Source organism: Urocampus carinirostris, chromosome 15 (assembly GCF_059441175.1).
Source record: "Urocampus carinirostris isolate Australia breed hairy pipefish chromosome 15, RoL_Ucar_1.0, whole genome shotgun sequence".
NCBI classification, from domain to species: Eukaryota; Metazoa; Chordata; class Actinopteri; order Syngnathiformes; family Syngnathidae; genus Urocampus; species Urocampus carinirostris.
The window spans coordinates 20526711-20551932 of NC_142363.1; the positions used below are offsets into that span (position 1 = coordinate 20526711).

The 25222-nt window shown below is 38.6% G+C and overlaps 1 protein-coding gene across 5 annotated transcripts in view; it reads right to left on the minus strand.

The window, feature by feature from the left end:
* Positions 1-2513: 2513 nt before the first annotated feature.
* Positions 2514-25222, minus strand: part of kidins220a (kinase D-interacting substrate 220a) — a 58480-nt gene continuing 35771 nt past the window's right edge. For 2 of the 5 annotated variants that reach the window (XM_088354034.1, XM_088354035.1), the window contains exons 24-32: positions 22783-22961; positions 17624-17838; positions 15935-16051; positions 13972-14004; positions 10383-10499; positions 10208-10306; positions 7815-8033; positions 5954-6175; positions 2514-3470 (exon numbers count right to left, since the gene is read on the minus strand). In XM_088354034.1, the coding sequence (XP_088210160.1) occupies positions 2712-3470; positions 5954-6175; positions 7815-8033; positions 10208-10306; positions 10383-10499; positions 13972-14004; positions 15935-16051; positions 17624-17838; positions 22783-22961 (1960 nt within the window). In that variant the 3' untranslated portion in view covers positions 2514-2711. The remainder of the gene's footprint in view (positions 3471-5953; positions 6176-7814; positions 8034-10207; positions 10307-10382; positions 10500-13971; positions 14005-15934; positions 16052-17623; positions 17839-22782; positions 22962-25222) is intronic. The other 3 variants (XM_088354037.1, XM_088354036.1, XM_088354039.1) reach the window with 3 other exon arrangements.

A 25222-nucleotide genomic window follows, 5' to 3' on the forward strand; every position in this document is an offset into this window, starting at 1 on the left:
TTGAACTCCGAATTCCAGTAGTTAGTATTAAAAAAGCGATTAAAGCCTCGCTATGTGACCCAAGACGGTGCGTCACTCTGAGCGAGGCGAGCGGCACCTCAGGGCGCTCGGTTGCGTAAAGCGCTTATGTAGGGCGCGCTGACTGCACTTTTACTTCCTTGGGTGCCATGTAGAGTAAATAGGATTAGATGGCTTAGCGTGACAGGCCGAGACATTAAAGCTAAAATGGCTGTCGCTTGTGTGCTTGGGAGGAATATATATATATACATGTAGTAGGAACAGTGCACAATTATGGAAATTTAAATTTGAATAGCAAATGAGACAGTTGTAAACAAATTGAGTCAAAAGCGATACTAAAAAGGCTTTTTTGAGACTTATCAAGAATATAAGCACATCAACTTCAGAACCTGCAACATATTCAAATACATGTGTGTACCTGTTCTGTTGCTGCTGTATATTCCATTGCATTCATATCTGATCTCACTTGTTTTGGACCGTGCAGCACACCTGTGGAGTATTTTGAGTATTGTTTCAAAATGTGGTTTGGACTGCACACAAACGGGCAGAGTGCATGCAAACCTCCAAACAAAATAGATGTATTTTATATAGAAATCATTAGATCTAAAGACAGACTTGGAGTATCGTATATGCTAAAACATCAAGGTATTGTACGTCAATAGTGTCCTCAAAATACCTCTATGTACCCCGTTTACAAGGTGGGAGGAGGTCACCAAGAATGTTGACAGCTCGCATGCGTGCAGTATCGCTTGGTAGCTTTTGTAGGGAAAGCGCGCCATCTATCGGACAACTAAAAAAGCGCCGGCCTGTACTTGCGGAGCTGCTACTGTCTCCATTCCTTCTGAGCAAGGTAAGTGATATAAAAAAAATAAGAACGTTATTCCAATAATTTGAACACACAGAAAACATTTATTGATTTAAATAACATGAGGATGTTTAGGAGACAGGGAAAACAGCTGAAGGGATCATGCAATAATGTATCACTGAAGAATAATCCTCCACTACTAAACATTGCCACTTTTGGTAACAGTACATATCTCATTCTATCACAATATCATTTTCTACATAGAATGCACATCAATAACCCAATTGGTTGCTTCTTTTTTATTAAAGCTTAGGGACAATAACCACCATTTTTCTAAACTACCCAACAAACAGATAAGAACCACCAAATGCAGGGGCAGCCTGGTAATATACTTAACACTTAACACCGACATTGCAAAGTTCCTTTATAACAAGACATCAAGATTAACCATGTTTCTGTTTATCAGAAATTGAATTTCCATGGGTAATTGAAACGCTTAGTGCCCAATGATAAACATGTTTAACACTTTGTTTAAAAGTACTATATCACTAACATGAACCACATCTTGTACAGACTAAACAATTACATCACATCATCGATGCTCGAAATTAGCATTTCTGTGTCCCTGTCCTAGAGACTAAATTTGCACTTTGCATCTCATTAGAACACATTGAAATGTAAAATTGAGAGGCAGCTTTTAAAGATGTTTTTCCTCCAAGACTCCTAGTTAGCAATGAGCTTCGACAGGCTAACTCAAACATGCCTCTTGGTCAGAATAAACTTGACTTTGACAACCTGTGGTTAAACAGATAATTACTATTATGTGACAAAATAATAATTTGTTTAGCTATGCCAAATGACCTTAGAAAATTGAGTTCACCCCAGAAAAAGCTGCATGATCTAGGTTTCAAATCAAGTACCATATTTTCCAGGCGATAAGGTGCACACAAAACCTCGAAAATTTGCCAGAAATTTAATGCGTGCCTTGTGTATGGAAAAAATGGCAAATGCATTCTAGTGTAATATCATATTTAAGCGATTGTTGATCATATTTATCGCTGACAATTGCACAATAATGATAGACTGGGACCGAACTCAAAAAGAAACGATTAAAGCGTTTAATCCTTCCCACCAGGAGGCAAAGAAAATAGATATCTTAGGAAAAAGCGATGAGTCTTATCTTATTATCACACTATTTTTAGTCAGGTTACAAGATCCAATTTAAGAGAAATGATCAAACAGAAAGAGATTAAAAATTGGTATAACTTTTTGTTTTACTTTTTCTTAGTTTAAACTAAGCATTGTAAGTGACAAACATTGTTGAAAATGTGCAGCCATGCGTTTGTCAATATCTTTCAGGACGACATAATTACTTCCCACAATGTCTTTACCTTCATTCAGTTCAGAATTGTGTGTGGTTCGTCAAAACTTTGCAAGTTGGCGATACAATACTGTAATTATTTCAGTGGTTCCCAACCTTTTCTGTACCACGGATCAGTTCAATGTCTGACAATATTCTTGTGGCCCGGCCCAATAATAACATGGCACTACGGCTAAATATAGTGTGATGATTATATAAAATCTCAAGCCTTTTTGTGTGTCTTCTGTATCCCTAGTAGTTTAGTGGATATAATCCGGCACTCTCCCCACTGCAATCCAGGTTTGATTCCTGTTGTATCCTATTTTTGTAAATCGTAATCTCTGAAATATTTTGACACATCAATCAATGCAAAAATATGATACTTATTTATTTTTACTGTAGTTTTATTTCCACGCACCTTATATTCTGGTGCGCCTTGTATAAGACAAAAATTCACAAAGGACATATTTTTGCGGGTATGCCTTACAGTAGGAAATGTGCTAATTGATGGTCAAAAAACAAACACTCTTACAAAACGCTTTCCCTCTCATCTCCCAGGTTTCTGGAACGCAGGTTCTGGTTGTGATGGACGGTGGCGGTAATGACGGTGGAGTTGCCACTTCCCGGCGATATGATAACAGGGACGTCAGCAGAGGAAATGGCGAACTGTTGTGGCGGGACGCTGCTGTTGTTGGCGTTGGAGTTGGCGCTGTTGTTGTTGAGCGTTGTGTTGCTCTCGCTGCGGTTGAGGTTGCAAACCCCTCCAGGAGGCCAACTTTCATCGGGGCTGCTCGCCATCAGGCTAGCCTCAGAGGCCGCCTCAGAGCAGATGGACATACGGGCCACAGCCGTCTCCTGCAGGCAGCTCAGACTACTGGGGAGGAGGCCACGCTTCTTGATCGAAGCCTCCAGCTCCATCCCACACGACAGCCTCTCCAGGCCGGGTTCACCCCCAGCCTCCTCAGGGGAACCGTAGCCGGACTCCTTGGGATCCAAAAGATCTTTGGCGAGGAAACGCGAGGACCTGGATTGGGATTCTTCTTTTTGGAGGAGCGGTGTGGTGTTGTCGGCCTCCTCCGGGCTTGAGTCATCGTCGCTGGACAGCTTGCGGAAGCGTGACTCGCTCGGGTCATTTCTGGAGCTGTGGTCCAGCTTTTCGTCCTCTTCGCGGATGGGATCAAGAAGCTGGGCGTCGGGACACATGGGAGCGTCTGCGGCCTCGGTTGCTTTGGAGACCCTCTTGGAGACGAAGGACTTGCGGCTCTCCTGGTCTGGTGCGTCTTTAACCTGAAAAAATTGGTTCAGTAAGAAACATGAAAAAATGCAGTGTGGAATAGTGACTAGGTTTTCAGCATTTGGTGCCAAAGCATAAAAAGTTATAAAACTGAGTGAGTCATAATAGACACTAATCCAGTCAAAAGTCTGACTACAGTCGCCATTTTTTTCCTTTGTTGAGGATCTGCACAGCATGCACTTAATTTTCCTTAAGTAATTATTTAGATGACTGCTTCTTACTTCTAACTTGAGTAATATTCTTCTGAAGTAACAGTACTATTACATACTTCAGTGCTGTAGACTGGGAGCAAAATGTGCACTTCGGCACCAAAGTTATGTTACCCAGACAGTTCTCTAATAATGAACATGCTTACCAAACTATCCGCTTAACTCCAAATCACGAAATCCAAATAAATTGTGATTCTCGGTGTCACCGTAGAAGATGCGCAGCTTCCTTTTTCCACCTCTACAACCCTTTCGTTAGAGGTCCTTTTCCACTTCTCGCCCAATAGCTAACAAGTTTTACACAATTTCTTTCTGCTTTTTGGCCAAATAGTTTTATTTGCAGTTTGTAATCTGCAAAATATGATTTTATTTTTGGTGGCATTCCGTTTAGTTTCATTTCGCTGCATTTTGCCAAAATGCGCACTTAAGCGCTGAACCATTTTCGCACTGCATTTCGAAGTGCACACTTAATTGGCGGGACTTGGTCCGAGTACACACGGCACCGAGGTAAGCCCAAAGAGATCAGTGCTGAAGTAAATTAAAAAAGAAAATTGTATAAAAAAAAAACACCCTGGGCTCGGGCCCTAAAATCAAGTTAATCTGTCAGGTTGGTTGGGGTTCGGGCTTATATACCCGCGGCCTGTGTCGGGCAGGATTTTCAGGCCTGATCTTGCCTTCACCTTGGTTGCACGATGTAATCGACAAGCATATTATGTTCAAGGGCCCAATTTTGTTACCATTTTCTTAAACTTGGTTTCCCAATAGTTAAGTTGTATTCCATTGCTTTCCAGATTCATCCTGACTTAATCAGATAGTATTTAACATGCACATGTATTTATTCAAATTTTTTTGCCTGTCAATGACATCATGAAAAACATTAAAATTCAAGTAAATTGGGTTCAAGGCAATAAATTATTGTTTATTTTTGTCAGTATATTATGACAACACAGAAAATGTTTTGCCATTGATACCATTGATACTTGTGAACATTTTTAGTATCTCTTTTCATTTTACCATACTTAAAACCCCATTTTTTAGTAAGAAAAGCAAAACAACTGTCGTCCGACATGCTGATTTCAAGTACTTTATTCTCATGTAAGGGAAATAAAATCCTGACGCATTTAGTACTTTATAAAATATGAAAAATCTTAAAACATTTAAAACATTTTGGCCACAGCTTTGCACTTAAACTTCACAAAGATAGATGCCTTATTATACAATTATTATCTAAAAATCTAAATAAATCTTTGTTTATTATGTGAAATTCCTGTGAACATTAAAACAATAGCAAGATATAAAAATGGCAAATAAAATTATAAAATAACTTTAAATAATCATTCCATGTGTTTATCTAGATTCATAATTGATCATTAAAAATTGTAATCCCAGCGCTATTATTAAAACAGACTTATATTCTTTAGTTTATGAATGACCTATATTTCATGTTGACAATATTTGGGTATAATTTGTAATTGCAGCCTGGTCATCCTGGAAGGGGGACTGCCTCATGTGCGGTCTCTTCTTAAGGTTTCTTCATTTTCCTCATGTTGAGGTTTTTGAGTTTTTCCTTGCCCTCATGTAGGTTTTAGAATAGGGGATGGTGTAATAGTCTGTAGTTTGCAGTAATCTGTGGTCTGTGCAGCCCTTTGAAACTCTTTGTGATCAGGGGTTTTACAAATAAACATGACTTGACTTATTCCTATTTTACTATACAACGATTCAACAAAATAATCACTGTAAGAATACAGTTTAGTTGCATTAAACATTCTAGTTAATTTGCACTTTTAAAATGTTTATTTTAAATGTTTTTCTTGTTATATTTATTTACCTTTCATCTACATACTTTTAAACTGAGTCAAGTGCAAAATTTATTTTTGTGTACTTGGGTGCAGGGCAATGGTCGGATTTGTTTGTCTTTGGTAGTTTACAATCATAGGAAATCAAGCCAAGTTACAATTATCTGTGTAGCCCTTAAACACAAAACGTCTCAAAGGACAAATACACCAACATGCACCTTTAAAGAAAAAGAAACCCTGCAAATTTTAATCCGTAAAAGTTCAAAATAAGTCTTCAACAGCGGTGTCAAAGTCAAAAGAGCGGAGGGCCAGATACATTGTTTTGCTACACAGGGTCCGGATATATCATCTCTGGAGCCGCAGAAAACTTTATAGTGGGCTGCATGTGGCCCATAAGCCTTCACTTTAACATATGTGGTATACAACATGCATGCTTCAGGTGAGCAAGCAAGTGCTTGTGAAAAGTAGACCCACCCCTTTGTCGTCCGAGCTGGCGGAATGGAGGAAGTTGGAAGGCTGCGGTTGCACGGGTCGCTCCTTCACGCTGCCCGCCACGTCCAGTTGGGCCATCTGAGCAATATACTCCTGGTAGGCATCACGATACTCAGCTTGCTGTCTGTCGGTCAACTTGCAAATGTTGTTTGCCGATTCCTGAGAGTTAATGCTGGACATGCTCATTGTGCGGAGATTAGCCACCTGACGACGCACGAAGAAAAATATCACAATGTTAACAACAGGAATGTGAGATTTGTGTTTACTTAACAGTTTTTTTGTTGCCTTCATCAAACTGTTGTAGGAGCATCAGCTCAAGTATATGGCAGGGATCGCCAACCTTTTTCAAGCTAAGAGCTACCTTTTTGTCACCAATTAGCGCAAAAGACACCCAGTTTGATACGCATTTCTAAAATAACAACTTATAACGTGTTGTTACTGTGTTAAAAGCAAGCTAATTATCTAAAGTACTGTTAAATAGACTCAGTTTACCACAAAAAAATAATCATTTTACAAGAAAATCACAATAAACCAGCAATGGTGGGCTGTTTTCAGAAGAGGTTTGCGGGCACCTCAGCTGTCTTTAGGGGGAACCATGTTGGCGACACCTAAGATAGGTTATACTATTCCGATCACAATACAATAAGTAAAATTTAAAAAAATACAATTTAAAAATAGTAACTTTCCATGTATATTTTATTTTCTGAAGTCAGACGATGTAGATATTTGCTTGTTACTGCCCTTGTTGTTTTATAATGATTATTATGATAATAATGATGATTATCAATGAGCACAGATAATAAGATAAAGGGGGAAAAACATTACCAAAAAATAATGTTCGAGGCATTTTATCATTTATGCTGGGAAAAAATGCGTATTTCCAGTACTATTTTTCTTCATCTTAAATCCATTTTTTCGATTATTAATTCATTAAAAATCATTCTTGGTGTTTTTCGGGTGGACTTTTAGCATTTTCCTTGTAGTTCCCCACATGAGGTGGAATCCGTTTAGAAAAGGTCTAATGCCTATCGCAAAAAGAAAAAAAAAGAAATACATTTGCTAACTATTATAAATTAAGAACTGCAACACTGAAAAACAAAACACGTTTTCCTTTCGAAAACAAAAGTCGAAAGATTAGGATTAGGAAAATACCTTTTTTTAACTGGACATTTTGCAGTGTTAGAGCATATATTAAAATGGAACAAAATAAATAAAATATGAAAACAAGAAATATATTTAGTGAGACCAAAATTGATAAGTCCATTTGATCCCAACCACAATTTGTAACGCCTCCGTATTCAAAGTGCATTGCACCACTCTTAGATTAGTATACGTTTCTCTACAGGATGTTGAATTGGTCTTTTGCCTGTCGGCTTTGAATTTGTTTATGGTGGGAATTCATTTTATTTGTGTATAGAAAATTGTTGAAAACTCAATGAAAACTGAATTTAAAAATAGATATTTCCAAATTGAACTATGCTATGTTGAAATGTATTTTACAAAGTTTGCTGATGTTTCTGAGAATTTGTAAATCCAGGGTGAAGGTGAAGACAACAACCATGGGGCCTCTTTAGTGTTTTTTTTTTCTTTTGCTCTTCTAAACACATTCTGGAACACTACTGACTTCTTCCGCAGTGCTCTTTTCTCACACTAACCTCTGTGAATGTCGTACATTCGGCCAGTTCAGAGAGAACTCTGTGGCTTTGTGATAGTTTTCGAAAGTACAACCTGAGGTGAACGTCCCATTTTAATATGCTTACACTTGATTATCATTTTTACTAAACCGCTAACACTGCACTTGTGTGGCTTTTGCACGTAAGCAGCCGACAGATCTAGGACTGACCGGCCACTGCGAGCTGCTGCTGTTCCTTGGGGGCTCTTCTAGTCCTGCTCCGCTGAGCTCCTCGAAACTCAAGTTGAGGCTGAAGCCTCCTGCATCCCGCTGGGCCCCCGCCAAGCGCCTGCCGGGCTCCCCGCTGTAAATGCTGTTGCCCTGTTCGCTGGCAGCCCGCGATTCGTCCTCAAGAAGAGCCTGGCTTTCAACATGGCGCTGTTCTATAACCTTGGGGAAAATTTCTTTTTACTAAAAATTCGCAGTTTGAAGCGCACTGGATAATAAGGCACAACCCCCCCAAAAATAGGATTTTGTCATATATTTTTCATTCACAAGGTGCATGGAATTTAAACTGTAATAAGATCTTCTGTATTTATTCATGTAAAGCTGTTGCACATTTTAAACATTTTCAATATATATTAGTGCACTGATTAATCAATCGAAAGACGTCAGTGACCAAAAATCGCAAAATGTATGCAAGAATAGAACCTGGTTCACTGTGGTAAGAGCGCCGTGATCTAACCACCACATCAATAGTGGGTGTGCGTTTCTACACGAAGTTTTAATGTATACTACCATATTTGTGTAATGATTGATCACTCGATAAGCACCGCTGACCTAATCGCAAAACATTGTATGCAACGGGAAAAGAAACCGTGTCAACATGTAACCACTGGACCACCAGTGAAACAGATGACATGAGAAAGAGCATTAGATTTTTTCTCATTATCACACTAGTTTACTAACTATTTAATAATTATGTGGTTTAAGTGTCAGCGCTCTCAGGTGCCGTGACCCAGGTTCAATTCCCGTTGCATACAATGTTTTGCGATTTAAGTCAGCAGTGCTTTTTGATTATTCAACCATTGTACAAAAACAGTACTTTACCATAAAACCTCGATTGGTAACACTCACCTATAAATTCTGTATGCATTTCCAATCTTATACACCGTATTCTGCGGTACATAAGGCGCACTGAGTTATAAGGCGCACTTACAAGTTTCTGGCTAATTTGGGGTCTTTGGGTGTGCCTTATAGTCCTGAAAATACAGTCTTCATTCAGGCAAGTTAAACATATTTTGACATTCATAACTCAGAAGTGAGGTGCAAACAAAGTGGAAGAAGACACATAAGCAAGAGGGGCGACTTTGAGCCGCTTCTTATGAGGAGCCGCTCGGCTACCCACTCATCCCTGACAATGACCTCCCTTCATCCAGATATCAGTCGGCCATCTTGGAGCAGATGGCTGAGCTGGCTGCATCCTGGCAACACAACACTGGTTTCGTGCGTGAAGCTGTAAGGACGCAGCACTTTCCAGCTGCTCTGATGTGAGCTCAGCATCAGATGTCCGCTAAAGAACACGACCAGTTTGTTATGAGGAGGCTGCTGCATGTGTTCATGGTTTCTCATAATGCGGATTATTAAATCTCCACCCCTGTTTCTGGATTTTATATCACAAAACACATTTTGTTTCGGGAGATACAGATGAGATGACAGGCTATCAATAACTGTGATTGGCTGGTGATCAATCCAGGGTGCACACAAAGTCAACTGGGAGCACTTCCAAATCACCCATAGAGAAAGGTGGCAGATGGTTAATTGATAGAAAACATCAATCGAGGAGGAGGAGGGTTTGGAAGAATATTAAAAATGCTTTATTTTTCAAAAAATCCCTCAATATCACAATTTTGGTTTAAGAAGCATTTTTAAGTCATCTTTGTTATATCCAAAAAACGTTTTTCTTTTCATCTCACATTGTAAAATATAGTGCTTCTTCAGTTCAAGCACTTGAAAGGACAACACACACTTAAAAATATCTAAAAGAAGCTGACTAACTGAAACAAGGAAAATCACAAAATAGTGTTTGCCATAATTAAGGATTCAAAAAGTGTGTTTTTCTAAACGACACTGTTTATTTGAATAAGGAATTGTTTACCCTACTGAGGAGAGGGCCTCATTTTTGAAGCTTACTGTTATTTCTGGAGGCACTTAAGTGTTAAGTGTTTATATTACAGAATGCTGCATACTTGTTGATATAATTTTGTGCCTTACAAATCCCATGTCTGGTGCTGAGGTTTTGTGATTAAGTAATTATGAAATGTTTTACTGTTTACAACCAACCCGTTGTTTTATTCATGGGAGGAAAGCAATCTAAAATGAATTTTAATCGGATTCATATAACATGTATTCAAATATTTAGTGAGGCTTATAAAATAGTAACGTCAATCTCAATGCGAGCTACTCTTGAAAGTTATATTTTTAAAAATGTCAAATTTGGTCTAGTAAGTAAGTATCTTAGATTTGTAACAGTGGTTTGAACCTGACTGAAACAGCATTGCATCATTAATGAATTCAATACAGTGATATGCTCAGCTTAGTGAGAGTGACAAAAGTGTCTTTACCATTCCCCTAAAAAGCTGCCAATCACCAAAGTTCATTTCCATCTCTTTCTTGAGCTCGTCCAGGTTGCATTGTGCCAGCACGCGTCCATTTATATTAGCCTGCAACGATTGAGGAAAACTGAATGACAAAAACCCGTTTAACTAAACATCGAAAACAGGTGATTGACAGGCACACCTTCTTGACAGTAGATGTGTACAGACTCAGCATGCTGGCATCGATCCCGTCGATTCTTTTCAGCAACTCGCACACCGCGTTTGTGTTCATTGTGCTGAGCAGGACAGCAGGTGAGGCCTACAAAAACACGCAGTCAAAATGAGAACGCATTCATGGCATCCATGGGCCCGGCATGTCAGTGGCACCGTGTTATTGCACGAGTGGGAAAAACAGGTCTCTGTGGAAAGGAGCAACACGCCGGCCTGTGGTCAGGATTCCACACAGTAACTCCCTCTGTCCGTCAAACAAATTAAGAGGAAGAGCAAACAAAGCTGCCAAGCAATCCAAACAGTTACACCACTTTGTTCTTTTTTAGTGTATATATGCCATTTGAGCACGTAAACTGTGCTCAATGTACTTAAGGGGATAGAGACTGGGAGTCTGAGTAGCGGCCACTGAGTAGTTTCAACAAGATTTGGCCTCACTAATACCAGAGGCATGTTGATGAGTCAGGACCACATTTATTTCTCACCAAATCCTTCAAATATCCAGAGCACTTCTTTTTATTTTATTTTTTATTTTTTTAGCGGGATGCTTCATTTGGCAGATAGCCGCATTAGCGATTACAATTAGCTAATGTTGCAAACATAGCTTCTAGCATGAGCAGCTAGAACTGACAACCGACCTAAAGGTATTTGCAGCTAGAGACATGTTCGATAGCGTCAGCATCTAGCCCTCCATCCATAGACATTAGTACAGGCCGGCAAAGTATTAACCAGTACGAGCGGCAAAGGTGCATACAATCATTTATCCGCAATATGTTGGTTATCTAAAATGAGAACCGATTGGTTTCTCCGATATATTTCTGGTCTCCTAGGTTTATGATATATAAAATAATGTATATCTGAATAGCAAAATATTGATTGGATTACTGCTGGCCTGTTGAATATGCAACGTTATTCCGGGTTTGTACAACATTTCCAGGCCTATTTTTTATTTTTCAAGTAATTTCAAAGAAAGAAATTCAATCAAAAGAACGTTTTTTTGTTAACTTTGTTGACTAAAATAAAGTCACTAGCTTGCTGCTAGCACATATTTTGTACTATTTTAAGCATTGCCAATCTATGTTTGTGTCGATGGCCTGCTATGAACTTACATGAATTCTGCTACATAACACTTGTTTACAAACACAAAAAGGGCTCTGTAGGGGTTGGGGAATAATTTGAACTGAATATGGAAGACAAAGGAAGAAAATACAGTATATGCATAAAAAGCAGAACAATTTGGACTCATTTTATAATATTGAGACTGCATTCAATATTTGATTCTTAGAGACTGCTGAAACTTTGCTTTTTGTTTTACTTATTTTAACTTATATTTTTGGTATGTTTTCCAGGGGATTTGTGTCTAAATTACTTTAAATATAATTGCAATTTTTTTTTTTGCATTTTATCATTTATTAAGCGCTGAGGAGTTAATATTTCTAATTTAAATTTTATTGTTTCAAAGTTTTAGCGATTCTGTGTCGTTGTTAGACATTAAATCTATTCAGTGTGTAAAAAGCTAAAATGGTTTTGTATGTTACAAATCTCGTAGATCTGTGAATATTCTAATATATATATTTCATGGTTTTTGTAGGGATTCCCTGACTAATTTCTAAAAAAATTGGTGCATATTTGTTTTTGTTATTATGGATATTATAACTCTTCTCAGTGAGCCGAGCCAAAAGATTCGGTTTTATAAATAGAACTGTCCTCTTTGATAGACTAGTATGGGGTGGTGAGGCTTCACATGACAAAGCCATTAGGATAAGACCAGAAGAGCAGGCGTGTCCGCGTCATGTTCAAGCACTTTTAAACAAGTGTTTTTCATTTATTGCGTGGTCAATAGTCAGACTCCAAAGAAGCATGGCAATGGCAACAATTTTTTAAGCACTTCACCCAAAATTCAAGCATCCTCCTGACCTTAAAAACACAACATTAAAATTCAAGCATTTTCATGGATTTCATGCATTCATATGAACCCTGGTTATTGTGTGACAGCAACATGTGAAAAATGAACTGGTGAACCTAAATTGTTTTCAACAATTTTCCATACACAATGAACCTAAAACAAATTGACTCTCCTGTTGCTCTATGGATTTAGAACTAATTTGTGATCTTTCTTCCCGTATTTGCAATTCAAATACCAAATTGTGAATTTTTATTTTGCAATATCACCTAGACCGACAAACTACTCTCTTTTGTTTAATTGTGCAATCGATGTTTACCGCTCTCCAGCATAATGGCCACCCGGCCTTGTTTCTGAATCCCGGACAGAGGAGTGTGCCACTTCATCAGATAGTGAGTGGTTGTTAGACAGTGGGAGAAACAGCGATATAATATAGTACGGCGGCAAGCAACAGGACAGCTACTGCTACTCATGTGAAACTGTTAGTGCAACTAGGGGATTGTATTTGTGTTTTAGAGAAGGTAGCTATTATCTGATTGCACACCATGCACAATATGAATAAGACTTCGTTTAACTGTGTTAGCTGAATGTCTGCTTGAATGCAGATTAGGGTTGCAGCGGTATACTGGTTTCACAGCCTGTACCAACATTGATGCATATCAAGCATTATGTGCAGGATGTGAATTTGTAAAAAAACACAGTGCGGTAAACCAGGGGAAAAAAAATCACTAAAATAAAATGTTGTTTCAATATATTTTATAAGTAAAATAGGATTCTAACAATTTGGGGGATACATGAGATTTTATGGAAATACTTTGCAATACACAAAAATTGAAATTAATAACCTGGAAATTCAAAAACTGCGGTAGTTTAAATTGTTAAACAAATAAAGAAATTAAAATACCACTATGTTCACCAAATAGTTAGACTAAAAAATAGCCAATTAGTTTCAATAAAATTTCAATCACATAAAGATAACTAAAATCAATGTATACAGTTCAAAATATATATATTGAATTGTTAAATAACAGTTGAATATTAGTATTCAAGAAAGCCAAGAACAAAGTTGAACTCTTAATACATTAATTCAGGTTGGCATAACACTAATACAAGTATCGGTAACGGTATCAATGGCAGCCTCATTTTGAGGTATCGGTACTTGGGTCAGTGGCCTATGATGTTTTTAACTTCAAATTAATGAACGTTTGACAATTAAGGGCAAGAAAATAATAGACATTGGAGAAACAATAATTTGATATTAATGTCATGCGATTTTGAAGGAATGTTGGAGCTTTAGTCTAAGAAGTGGTATTGTTATGCCTAATTTAAATTAAAATCAATTTTAATCCAATATAGACGATATTTGTTTATAAAAAAAAGTTATTTTTCTTTAATGCATTTATAATTCTTATTATTTTAACCTTAAATGAAAGAAAAACTTTTGCTTACTTTTGAATAAGTAATTTTATTGGACAGCAGTTTGAAAAAATAAAAATATTAAAAAAATAATGCCAATACTTGTAAAAACTAATATTTCCATTAGTCTGCAATTATATGTGCAATATCAGTTTTTTGGTATCAGTTTTTACCATACTGTTAAACTGTAATACCATTGCAACCCCACTGCAGAGACTGAGAAACGATAAAACCATAAATGTACCTGCTTTGATTTGTAATGCAGTGACCTTAAAAGCTTGATAAGGAGACAAAAAAAATAGCACACAAACAAGGTCAGACAAAAAATACACACAAGTGCAGTGACATACGGGCAGCAGGGCACCTGTGGGAAGAGGAGAGAGAAGGCATAGGCAGAAACAAATAAAGTCCCCAAAAAAACCTTTCCATCCATGCTTGGCTGGAAGAGTGCAAAGCTAATGGAGGTAGAATTATCGCTAGAGGAAGATTTTGTTTTCACAGTTTCTGGGGTCATAATCTTCACAGACAGAACAGCTTACGCCAGAGACAGATTAGAAAGCGAGTTGAAGAGAAGCAGAGGTTTCAATTTAGGCACGGCCTTCAAATCGGAAGCAAAAAAAGCGCAAATATCAGCGGGTGTGTCTTGAGTGTGTAAGTATGTGTGTTTGCGTGAACCAGGGGTGTGTGTGATAAGACTGTAATTACAGCTGGGCTGAGCTCAGGGCAGGGCGAGAAGGATGGGGAAGAGGAAACAGAACTCTGCAGGAGCGGAAGCGTCTTGGTAAGGAGATAAGCTCCAACAGCGCTGGGCTCATTGTCGCTGTTGGTGTGTATGTGTGTGTGAGTGAGTGTGCATTGCCAGTTGCTGTGATGATAATCCCCGTAGACAGAGGAATCCACATTCACACTTCTATAAGCTTGACAATTATACTGGGCTCGGCCCGCTTACACATCCAAAGAATTACACAGAAATCAGGCCGCGCGCTCGCATATCGACAGTCGCAGATTCGCGAGAAAGGGATAAGATGGGCTGATGCACATCGGAAAAAGGATGAAACTGAGGGCATTTATGCGGCGGTGGAGACGGGACAAAGGAGCATGAGGCAGATGGAGGTGGAATGGAAAAGAGACAGAGGAGGAACATTCTCTGTGTTCTATATTCAAATCTTTCATATACCGCAGCTCCTTTTAAATGCTTGCTGGCGGTGGACTGATAAGTGGCTTTGTGGAGAAGGCGAGAAGTGTTATCATTCATTTGTTCAGACAGAAGCTGCCCTCTTTCAATGTGCGGATGTCGTCGGGTCTCAAGCGAGGCTTTGACACGTTATAAGGCATTTTTTGTCCGTTCATGGTAATGGAGGGGCAAATAATTTTCTTCATCAGGGCAAAGGTTCTAGCAGGGCACGACACTGCTCCCAATTTATCCGCAAATATGGACAACTTCATAGCCTCGGAATGTAATTTTTGGGGGGACAAGTTAAACGTTTCTGCAAGATATGATGAACTGAAATAGTTCAAAAGTTAGTGCAGATCGGCCTGGTCATAGACTGTCGGGCGGACTGTGGGAGAGAGAAGTCGAATAACTTGTAAACATGCGCTGAAAAAGCATGTTTGAGAGACTTAACCAAGGCATGCAATCTTCAGCATGCTTTAGGGTTTTGCAAGTTCATCAGCGAGCAAATCATTAGTAGACTACATATTTGCAAAGCTGTCCGAGTGGGGTATGCTTCGTAGTTCATTTGGTTACCATGGTGGGGTCAGAGTGGAGGCCTTCTCTTGCATCCTCCGCTATAATTTCCTGATATGGGCACAGAATACAAACAAGGGTTGTGCAGAGGTCAGCTCTAATAACCTCACTGGCTGTCTTTTTCTTGAAATAATCTTCGGGACTTGCAAATTTATCGAGAGGGGAAAATGAGAAACGTTGAGGAGTTGGTGACAAAATTAAGGGACAGAATGGAGGAATGAGAATGTGAAAGTCATAAACGCTAATATGAGTTCAGATTGCTAAGTATTCACTTAGCTCTGTTTGTTTGTGTGCACATTTCAGTTGGCAAAACTAAGTGTGTACTCCTTGCTTGTAAATTAGGTAGGTGACATGAAAAGACAAATGATTATTTATCTTCTTCGCATAAAACCACCAAATGACAAATTATAACATTAAATGAGAGAAAAAAATTGAGTCAAATGTTTGCGTCTGTACTTACAAGTCCACCTGGGATGTCCTTTGGGTGAGCAGGAGGCTTAATGGAAGGGTGCAAAGATGAGGGAGCATGATCGGGGTAATGCCTTGGTAGGTGATACACAAGCTGGGGGAAATAAGGCTAAGGAGGCAGGAGGAAAGGAGGTAAAATGAAAATCATAAGAGGGAACTATCAAACTAAAAAAAAAACACAAACAGAAATCAGAATAAATGTTTAGAACGCAGGGATAGGCAACTTAATGATGGAGGAGACCACAATATTTCAATCAGTAGCTAATGTAATCGGTTAGGGGGACCCCATTTTTTTCATAAAAATAAACATCAATGACAATAATAGACTTGAACATTTTTATTCTTACCCCCACAAAAATGGACGAGGCTGGTCGCATAACAGTGGAGTATAAAACCCAGTGTGAGTGGGTACTATGTCTTCAATTCTACTGGTTTATGATATTAATATAAATCTGTAGCTGGCGTCGCACGATGAATTGATGAAAGCAGATATTTCATAAATCCGAAATATTCTACAGAAAATATTTATAAAGCTTAAAAATATATTTAGGCATAATAATAATAATTGTAATAAAACAATAACACAACAGTCCCTTGTTTTTCTCGTCTAAAAAGGTTCCATGATACAAATAACTTCCGTACAGTCAAATTATAATTATTTTTAAAAAGATCTTGAAATATGATTGGTTGACCGACTTGGGCCCTAGTAGCTTTCTATGGGAACTTGATTTTAGCAAAGATCTAGATTCAGCCCAAGTAAGTAAACTATGCACTTATATTACTACTGTGATGATATATTCTAATCATATTTTTGACATTTTTGTTTGGCAGGCCGTGTTAAAAAATAATTAAAGATTAATCTTGAACATTTCATTACTCTCCACTTTACTTCGTATAATAATTTGTCACCATCATGCAGATGAAACTAAGAGACAAAATTGTGGCGCAAAATGCTTTTACTTTCCTTTGCCATGTGAAGAGGTCCAAGTTTGTGGGTGATAGAAATCATCTTGCTCTGCCTTTTGTGCTTTTGTCGCTCCTTAGTGTTTTGTTGACATAATGCGGTTTAGAGAAACTTAAAATTGTAAAAGATTTGCGCATACATGATGTAATAATAATGTAGTAGTAATACGTGATGTAATGATGTAATACCTAATAATGTAGGTTCGTCAAGCTGTTTTACCTACGTGTATAACTTAAACCGCAAAGTTATTGAGACACAGGCAGACAGAGGCAGGAAAAGGGCAGGAGGACTGTTTAGCCAATCAGATGAAGAACAGAATGCATGGATTTTGAGCAAAATAACTAAACGTAAACTTCAATACAGCAGGGGATAACTGTAATTATAATAACAATGTATAAAAAAGGAAAATAAACTATCATTTGAATAAAAAAAAATGATATCTTCAAATGCTTCAAAAGTATCTTAAGTGTCTAAGACGGAAACACCTTAGAATTGACTTTCTAATTTCTGTTGATAATCAAGGGGCCCCCTAAATTGTGGATTGTAGCAGCCATCTGTTGCCCATTCCTGCCACAGAAAATAATGCAACCTCCTTTTCCATTGTCCTTTACTGGATGCAAATGAAGATTGTGGTGATGTTTGGAAAATGTATGAAACTAAACTAAAAGGCACATGTTATGACTGATTGTGGGTTTGTTTGCCTCCAACTTTTCTTACCCGGTTGTAAAAGGGGTGCTGAGGACCAGTCATCCCGCTGAAGTAGGCACTGTGCGGCTGAGGCGGCAGGGCCCCAGCAAAGGAGCCCGTTGGCGAAAATTGGGCCGCGTGCTGGCCGTATCCCGACTGTGGACGGGGCACAGTCGCCTCTTGCAAAGGCACCGTGGGATACGTGACCCCTCCTACATGCATCTGCTCTCTGGCTGCACGCACATCTAAAGAAAGGAAAGAATCACGGGGGAAAAGAGGAAGAGAGACTGAATTGTTTGCATGTGACGCCCATGATCGTATCTCTGGAGATGACTATAAAGAGCATTCAGATGCTACCCACGCATCAAAAATTTTGCTTACTTAGTCATCTGAGGCAAAGAAATGATGAGGAAATCATTTTATGGGGGAAGAAGAATGCTTCAAGACAAGAAGAATGATATCCACTGAATATTGAAATATCAAACATGCTTTGCGTGATCACTGGCTTAGCGCAAATGCTAAAAAGTCAGTGGGTTAACCCATTTGAATGCTAATGGGACGCCAGCATCTACTGAGAATTATTTTCTCCAAATATGTCAGGAACTCTAGCCTAATAAAAAAAAATGCGTTGACAATTGCATTAGACAGTTATAGACATCATTAATCTATTTTAATTGCACTGCAAATACACATTTTGATCATTTGGCAGAGATACTTGCCCGGTTTAGGTATTGATGCTATTTTATAGTATTTACTTATTCATCTACTAATTGTAAGATCAAATAATCCTCAAAAATATAACATATAAAAACAGATAGCAGACATTTTTTCTAATAGCTACAATTATTTCAAAAATTAGAGAGGTAATACAGCTTCCAGGGACAAAAAGTTACAATAATTTACATATTCATCTCATTAAATAGTGATAGTACTTAAATCAGAAAATAATATTTCATATACTAGATGCCAGGAAGCACGAAGAATGAGTGGTTAGCACGCAGTCCAACAATACAGAGGTTCAGGGTTCAAGTGCAGCTATTTCAGCCTCCCTGGAGTTTGCATGTTTTCCGGTGCCTACGTGGGTTTCCTCCGGCAATACGGTTTCCTCCACGATTCCAAAAACCGGCTTGTCGGGTTAATTGGCCGGTCCAAATTGTCCCTAGGTGTGAATGAGCAAGTGAGTTGTCTGTCTCTGTGTGTCCTACAACTGGCTGGCAACCAGTTCAGGTTGTCCCCTGCAGACTGCCCAAAGATAGCTGGGATGGGCTCCAGCACCCCTGCGACCCTAGTGAGGATAAGCTCTCCAGATAATGGATGGATGCTAAATGCCGACTTGTTTTAATTTTAAGAAATGTATTTTACTAAGAAGGAAAAACTAAATTAAAAAAGAAGCAGCATTAGATTTTCCATTTTTCAAAGGATTATCTTTTCATATTTTACTAGAATAAATTTTCGAAAAAGCTATGCAAGTATACAATAAAAATTAAAGACAAAAGAAACCCACTTAAAATGAGCACATTTTTATGGAAACGGCCAATTTTTTTGTAAGTAGACTTTTTATTTGTCTGTTTATTTTATCTTTTTAGAATTACAAATTGTTACAAGTATTTTAACTGGTAGCAATATTGAATTTAAAGTATTTGTATTGCATTAACACACAATTTAAGTGAAAACAGAACCTGAAAGCAAGTGAGTGAGATGTTGCACATGCTTCAAACACAACAAACAACTTTCTACAGTGAACGACATTAGCCCTTTGACAGTTACAAATCTATTTGCTTAATAAGTCTCGGCCTTGTCGACATTCAATTTTTTCCCCAAATGATACGCCTGCCATGTGGCGATTTTGGCAAAAGAGGCAAGAGGCAAATACATTCACGACACAAGTAAAAAGACCATGGGAACTCAACAGAACTGTGCCGTAATAGTTTTCCACGATCAATCTGAATAGGCGCTGACTAAGAGATTTGGGGGAACGTTCCAAAGTGAACTTAAATAAGGCCAGCGACAGAAACAGAGCGGGTCTGTGTGGCTGGTGAGAAAGTAGAACCTAGAAACAGAAGGCACCAGAATGTCTCCTGGTTATACAAGTGGTGGCTGAATGACACACTGAGTGTGACCCAAAGCAGCCTGTGAACACAATGGGGCCCTTATGATGTGAGTCAGGCCCATGGGCGGGTATCGCTGACGATGCTGCCCGCTTGCTTGCAGCAGCATAGAGCCTACAGAATTGCGGCTGCACACTGATTGAGGTGATGGACCCGAATGGTATGACCTTCTCACATGCAGAGGAGAAAAATTATCCAAAAATAGGGTTTCACCTGGCTATTTTTAGGAGTTTACTTAGTTAAGTCCAATGCGTGACTAAGCATTCCCTCATTAGGACAGACTGTGTGTGTGTTTTCCTGTGGTCTCCTCACACTATGATGCAGCAACTTCACACTAGGAGTCATTGACACTCTCAAATGGGCTGAAAGTAGACTGACGCAAGGCATGAAAAGTGCGTCGCTACACTGGCTCCTTTCTCAAAACAATTTGAATACTATTGAGTTATTCAAAGACAGCAAGGCCCATCACTAAATTTTCTACTTTTTTTCAAATTTGCACAGGATTTGGACGCACTCTTTTTTATGAAGATAAAGTGTAACTATTTTGCATACAGAAATCTGAAATTCTCGAAAGATTGACAGTTGCTCAATAAAGATGGTTGTTGCACCACTTAAGCATGTAGGTGCGCCCTGAAAGTTTATTCTTTTTTACCAGCAACGGTAAATTTGGTCACATAGGCAAGTGAACTGGTCACAAATTAGGTAGCACATGTTGGTAAAGCTAAGTAGTGATTTAGTGCAAATTAAAGAAAAATCACTTATGGCCAGAGCCCAAATTACACCGTGAACTTTAGGTCTGTGAAATATGCAAAAGGTATCATTTGATTGCTAATGGTATATAATGTATTATTTAGCGCCTCCTAAAGGCGTTTATGCCTATGACACACTGCTGAAAGTGGTACCCCGTGGTTAAAAGATCTGTCATTCATTGAAAACACACATTTTTATATACTGGACTGTCTCAGAAAATTAGAATATTGTGATAAAGTTCTTTATTTTCTGTAATGCAATTAAAAAAACAAAAATGTCATACATTCTGGATTCATTACACATCAACTGAACTATTTCAAGCCTTTTATTATTTTAATATTGCTGAATTTGGCTTACAGCTTAATAAAACTCAAAAATCCTATCTCAAAATATTAGAATATCATGAAAAAGTATACAAGTAGGCTATTCAACTAATCACCTGAATCATCTAATTAACTCGAAACACCTTGCGAGGGTTTCCTGAGCCTTAAAAACACTCAGCTTGGTTCAGTAAACTAAATCACAAGTATGGGGAAGACTGCTGATCTGATTGCTGTCCAGAGGACCATCATTGATACCCTCCATCAGGAGGGTAAGACACAAAAAGACATTTCTCAAAGAGCAGGCTGTTCACAGAGTGCAGTTTCAAAGCATATCCACAAAAAGTCTGTTGGAAGGGAAAAATGTGGCCGGAAACGCTGCACAACCAAGAGAGATGACCGCAGCCTTAACAAAATTGTGAAGAAGAGCCGCTTCCAGAATTTGGGGGAGCTTCAAAGACAGTGGGCTGAAGCTGGAGTCCAGGTATCAAAAGCCACAGTTCACAGACGTGTCCGGGAAATGGGCTACAAAAGCCGTATTCCCATGGTCAAGCCACTTCTGAACTCAAGACAACGGAAGAAGCGTCTGACTTGGGCTATGGAGAAGAAGCACTGGACAGTTGCAGAGTGGTCCAAAGTCCTCTTTTCAGACGAAAGCAAGTTTTGCATTTCATTTGGAAGTCAAGGCGCCAGAGTCTGGAGAAAGGCTGGAGAGGAGCAAAATCCAAGTTGCTTGAAATCCAGTGTGAAGTTCCCACAGTCAGCAATGGTTTGGGGAACCATGTCAGCTGCTGGTGTTTGTCCACTGTGTTTCATCAAGTCCAGAGTAAATGCAACTGTGTACCAAGAGATTTTAGAGCACTACATGCTTCCATCTGCTGAAAAGCTCTATGGAGATGAGGATTTCATTTTCCAGCATGATCTGGCACCTGCCCACAGTGCCAAAACCACCAGTAACTGGTGCACTGACCATGGCATCACTGTCCTTGATTGGCCTGCTAATTCCCCTGACCTGAACCCCATCGAGAATTTGTGGGGTATAGTTAAGAAGAAGATGAAAGACACCAGACCTACAAATGCAAATGAGCTGAAGGCCGCTATCGAAGCATCCTGGGCATCAATAACACCTCAGCAATGCCACAGGCTGATTGCCTCCATGGCACGCCGGATTGATGCAGTAATCCGTGCAAAATGATTCCCAACCAAGTACTGAGTGCATCAATGGACATTTTCAAATGTTTGATTTAGTTTTGCTGTAATAAAATTATTTTTTTACTTGGTCTGAGGAAGTATTCTAATATTTTGAGATAGGATTTTTGAGTTTTTTTCAGCTGTAAGCCAAAATCAGCAATATTCAAATAATAAAAGGCTTGAAATAGTTCAGTTGATGTGTAATGAATCCAGAATGTATGACATTTTTGTTTTTTTAATTGCATTACAGAAAATAAAGAACTTTATCACAATATTCTAATTTTCTGAGAAAGTCCAGTATATATATGTATGTGTGTATTATATATATACATATTGAATTGAATATTAAGCAAAAAAACATTACTTATCATATAAACATCTCTTTTTTAAAAATACTAAAAATAGTAATGAAATTTCTATTTATTTTTTTGCATAACATGAGGCCCACTCAGAGGGAGCTGACATGATTGTCCGCCATCAAGCTGCTAAGGGTATCCCAAAAAACAAAAACTTTGTGATAGGCTGGGCAAAAATGACTCTCCATAGTTTGTTTTCTTCTGTGTGCTTGGTAGCACTCGTTTTCAGTTGCTCAACACAATACAGTGACGTCTAGAGGTAGAATCTTACAGTGTCCCTTTTAATAATTATGATTTGAAATTCTCCTACTCAGCAGAATTATTACCAGAATACCCTGCTGCCAAATGTAGAACTAATAAACGCTTATTTAAAATTGCCAAGTTTGAACATCATTAAACCTTCTTAATCATGGAAAAGAAACTTCTTACAGGCCATTACATTTAGACAAGTCTCATAAATATACCTGCTATTATCTCCCTTAGTTTAGGGTCTAGGTTCACTGTGCACGGCAGGAACATCTCTACATCCCTGGCAGTGAGGACAGGTGTTCTGGAGGAGAGGAACACCTCAAAGCTGCGAATGTCACCGTCGATCTCCAAGAGCGGCTCCACATCTTTGGTGGTGGGAATGTTCTTAGAGACTCTTAAGTGAGAGAGAGAGAGAGAGAGAGAGAGAGAGAAAAGCAAAGAAAAAACCTGTTTGTAAATATAATTATTTTTTTACATATGTTCAATTCATTAGAGGAGCAAAGATTATATAGATAGATAGATAGATACATCCAATTACAGATTTACAAGTGGCATATAAAGCAATATGATGCCACACAGTTCTTCTACACAATCAAAGCAACCCAATATCAGTATTGTTTCAATGCTGGAAGAGAAAAATGCCCATTTCCTATTCCCACAAAGTTGACAACTTGACAGTCGGACTAAGAGGTCTTTGTTAATTGAAAACTAAAATCTAGAATTCACAACAACTACATGGTGACTACAAACACTGCTATAGACGAGTGGTTAAAAAAGGAGGAAATGGCAAGCAATAGCTGTTAAGATCGAAAAGATAATGTATGTAACGGTCATCATCCTCATTCTCATCAGAACGTCGAGATAACCAGATTTTGAAAGACAAGATAGCACAGAGAGGGGGATGTTCAAGGGCAGATAGATGGAGGGACGTTATCGTCTCCGAACAGGGGAGGAAACCTGAGAAGATGACAATCAGAGCAATTTAGCAAGCAGCAGACGGAAGCGCGTCATGCTGCAGCGCCCCAGTTAACGCGGTGTTTGTTATCACAAGCCTGTCATAAACAGCATGTTCTGGGATGGTTACATTACTGTGTCGCAGTTCAGTTTTGTTTAGTTTTCTGTTACAAAGGTCATATCAAAGGAATACGTGGGACAATATTTTGTCATTTCAGAAAGAATGTTTAAAACTGGCAACGGCATATAAAAGTAGTGTGTCAGGTGGGAATTACAAAAATTTTCCAGGGCAAAGTCTGTGCTCGTTAATTTGATTATTCAGACGTGAAAATATGAACATCGGAATGACTTTTGACAGCGGCCATTCATCAACACAACGCGACGCTCTTATCAGATCCATGTGGAGACTCCAGCAGGGAACACAATTTTTTTCTCATCTGCATCCTTCATCTCTCACTTGGACATGTTGCATACATTTCTAACGTTGTGTGTTACCCAAGGGGAATGACGAGACAAAAAGTTCCAAGTCTGCAATAAATGTCAGAAAATGCCTGTATTTTGATAAAATAGAATATTTCACTAATGTCACAATAAAACTTTGTAAGTCACAATTTGGTATTTCATACATTTTCTCACGTGACGGATTTATTTTCATAAACAACTGAACATTTTAAAATGAAACATGAACAAATAACTAGGTCAATACCCCATTTTACTGAGAGGTTAGAAATACCTACATACATATATTATTTATACAAAATTCCAGTCCCTCTGCAAAAAAGAACGTATATTTTACGAGCAATACCATATAATCCCAAATGAAAATTTATCATTCCTTTAATTTCATATTTCACTTTGTTAAGTGGCCACTGGAAAGCAGCAGAGTCTGGTAACTGCTACTATTGTTAATCAGTACCAAAAAATAAAAGAAAATTGGCACCAATACCTGGTATTTGTACTCACCCATTCTTCAAAAAAATACCTATTTTGAGAGGCGGGAGGTTGTCATTCAATGCATTTAGAAGCCTCTGACCTAATGCCTGGTAGTTTTCCATTCATTTAAAAAACATGTTTGAAAGTTATAAAACAATAAGGGCCAAAGCGGTAACTTATTTACGATGATAATGTTTCAAAAGGGCGGCACGGCTGATGAGTGGGCGGCACGGCTGATAAGTGGTTAGCGAGTGCACGGCACATTTCTGAGGTCATGAGATCAAATCCAGCTACCAGGCTTCCTGTGCGGAGTTTGCATGTTCTCCACATGCTTGTGTGGGTTTCCTCCTGGCACTCCGCTTTCCTCCCAAATTTACAAAATATGAATGTCAGGTTATTTGGCCGGTCCAAATTGTCCCTAGGTGTGAATGAGCGAGTGAGTTGTCCGTCTCTGTGTGCCCTGCGATTGGCTGGCAACCAATTCAGGGTGTCCCCTGCCGAAAATAGCTTGAATGGGCTCCAGCACCCCTGTGACCCTGCTGAGGATAAGCAGTGCAGATAATGGATGGATGCATGTTTCAAAAGTTTGAGGTTAACTATATATGTTTCAGACTACATCAATTTCCCCCTAGATCAATCAATTAATAGCCAAATCACTCAACAAATTAGTCAAATATAAAAAAATAACTGTTTGCTGAGGCACTCAAAAGTATGTTACTGTCTTGGACTTTCACAATATTCAATATTATCCCTTTCAAATAAACATTT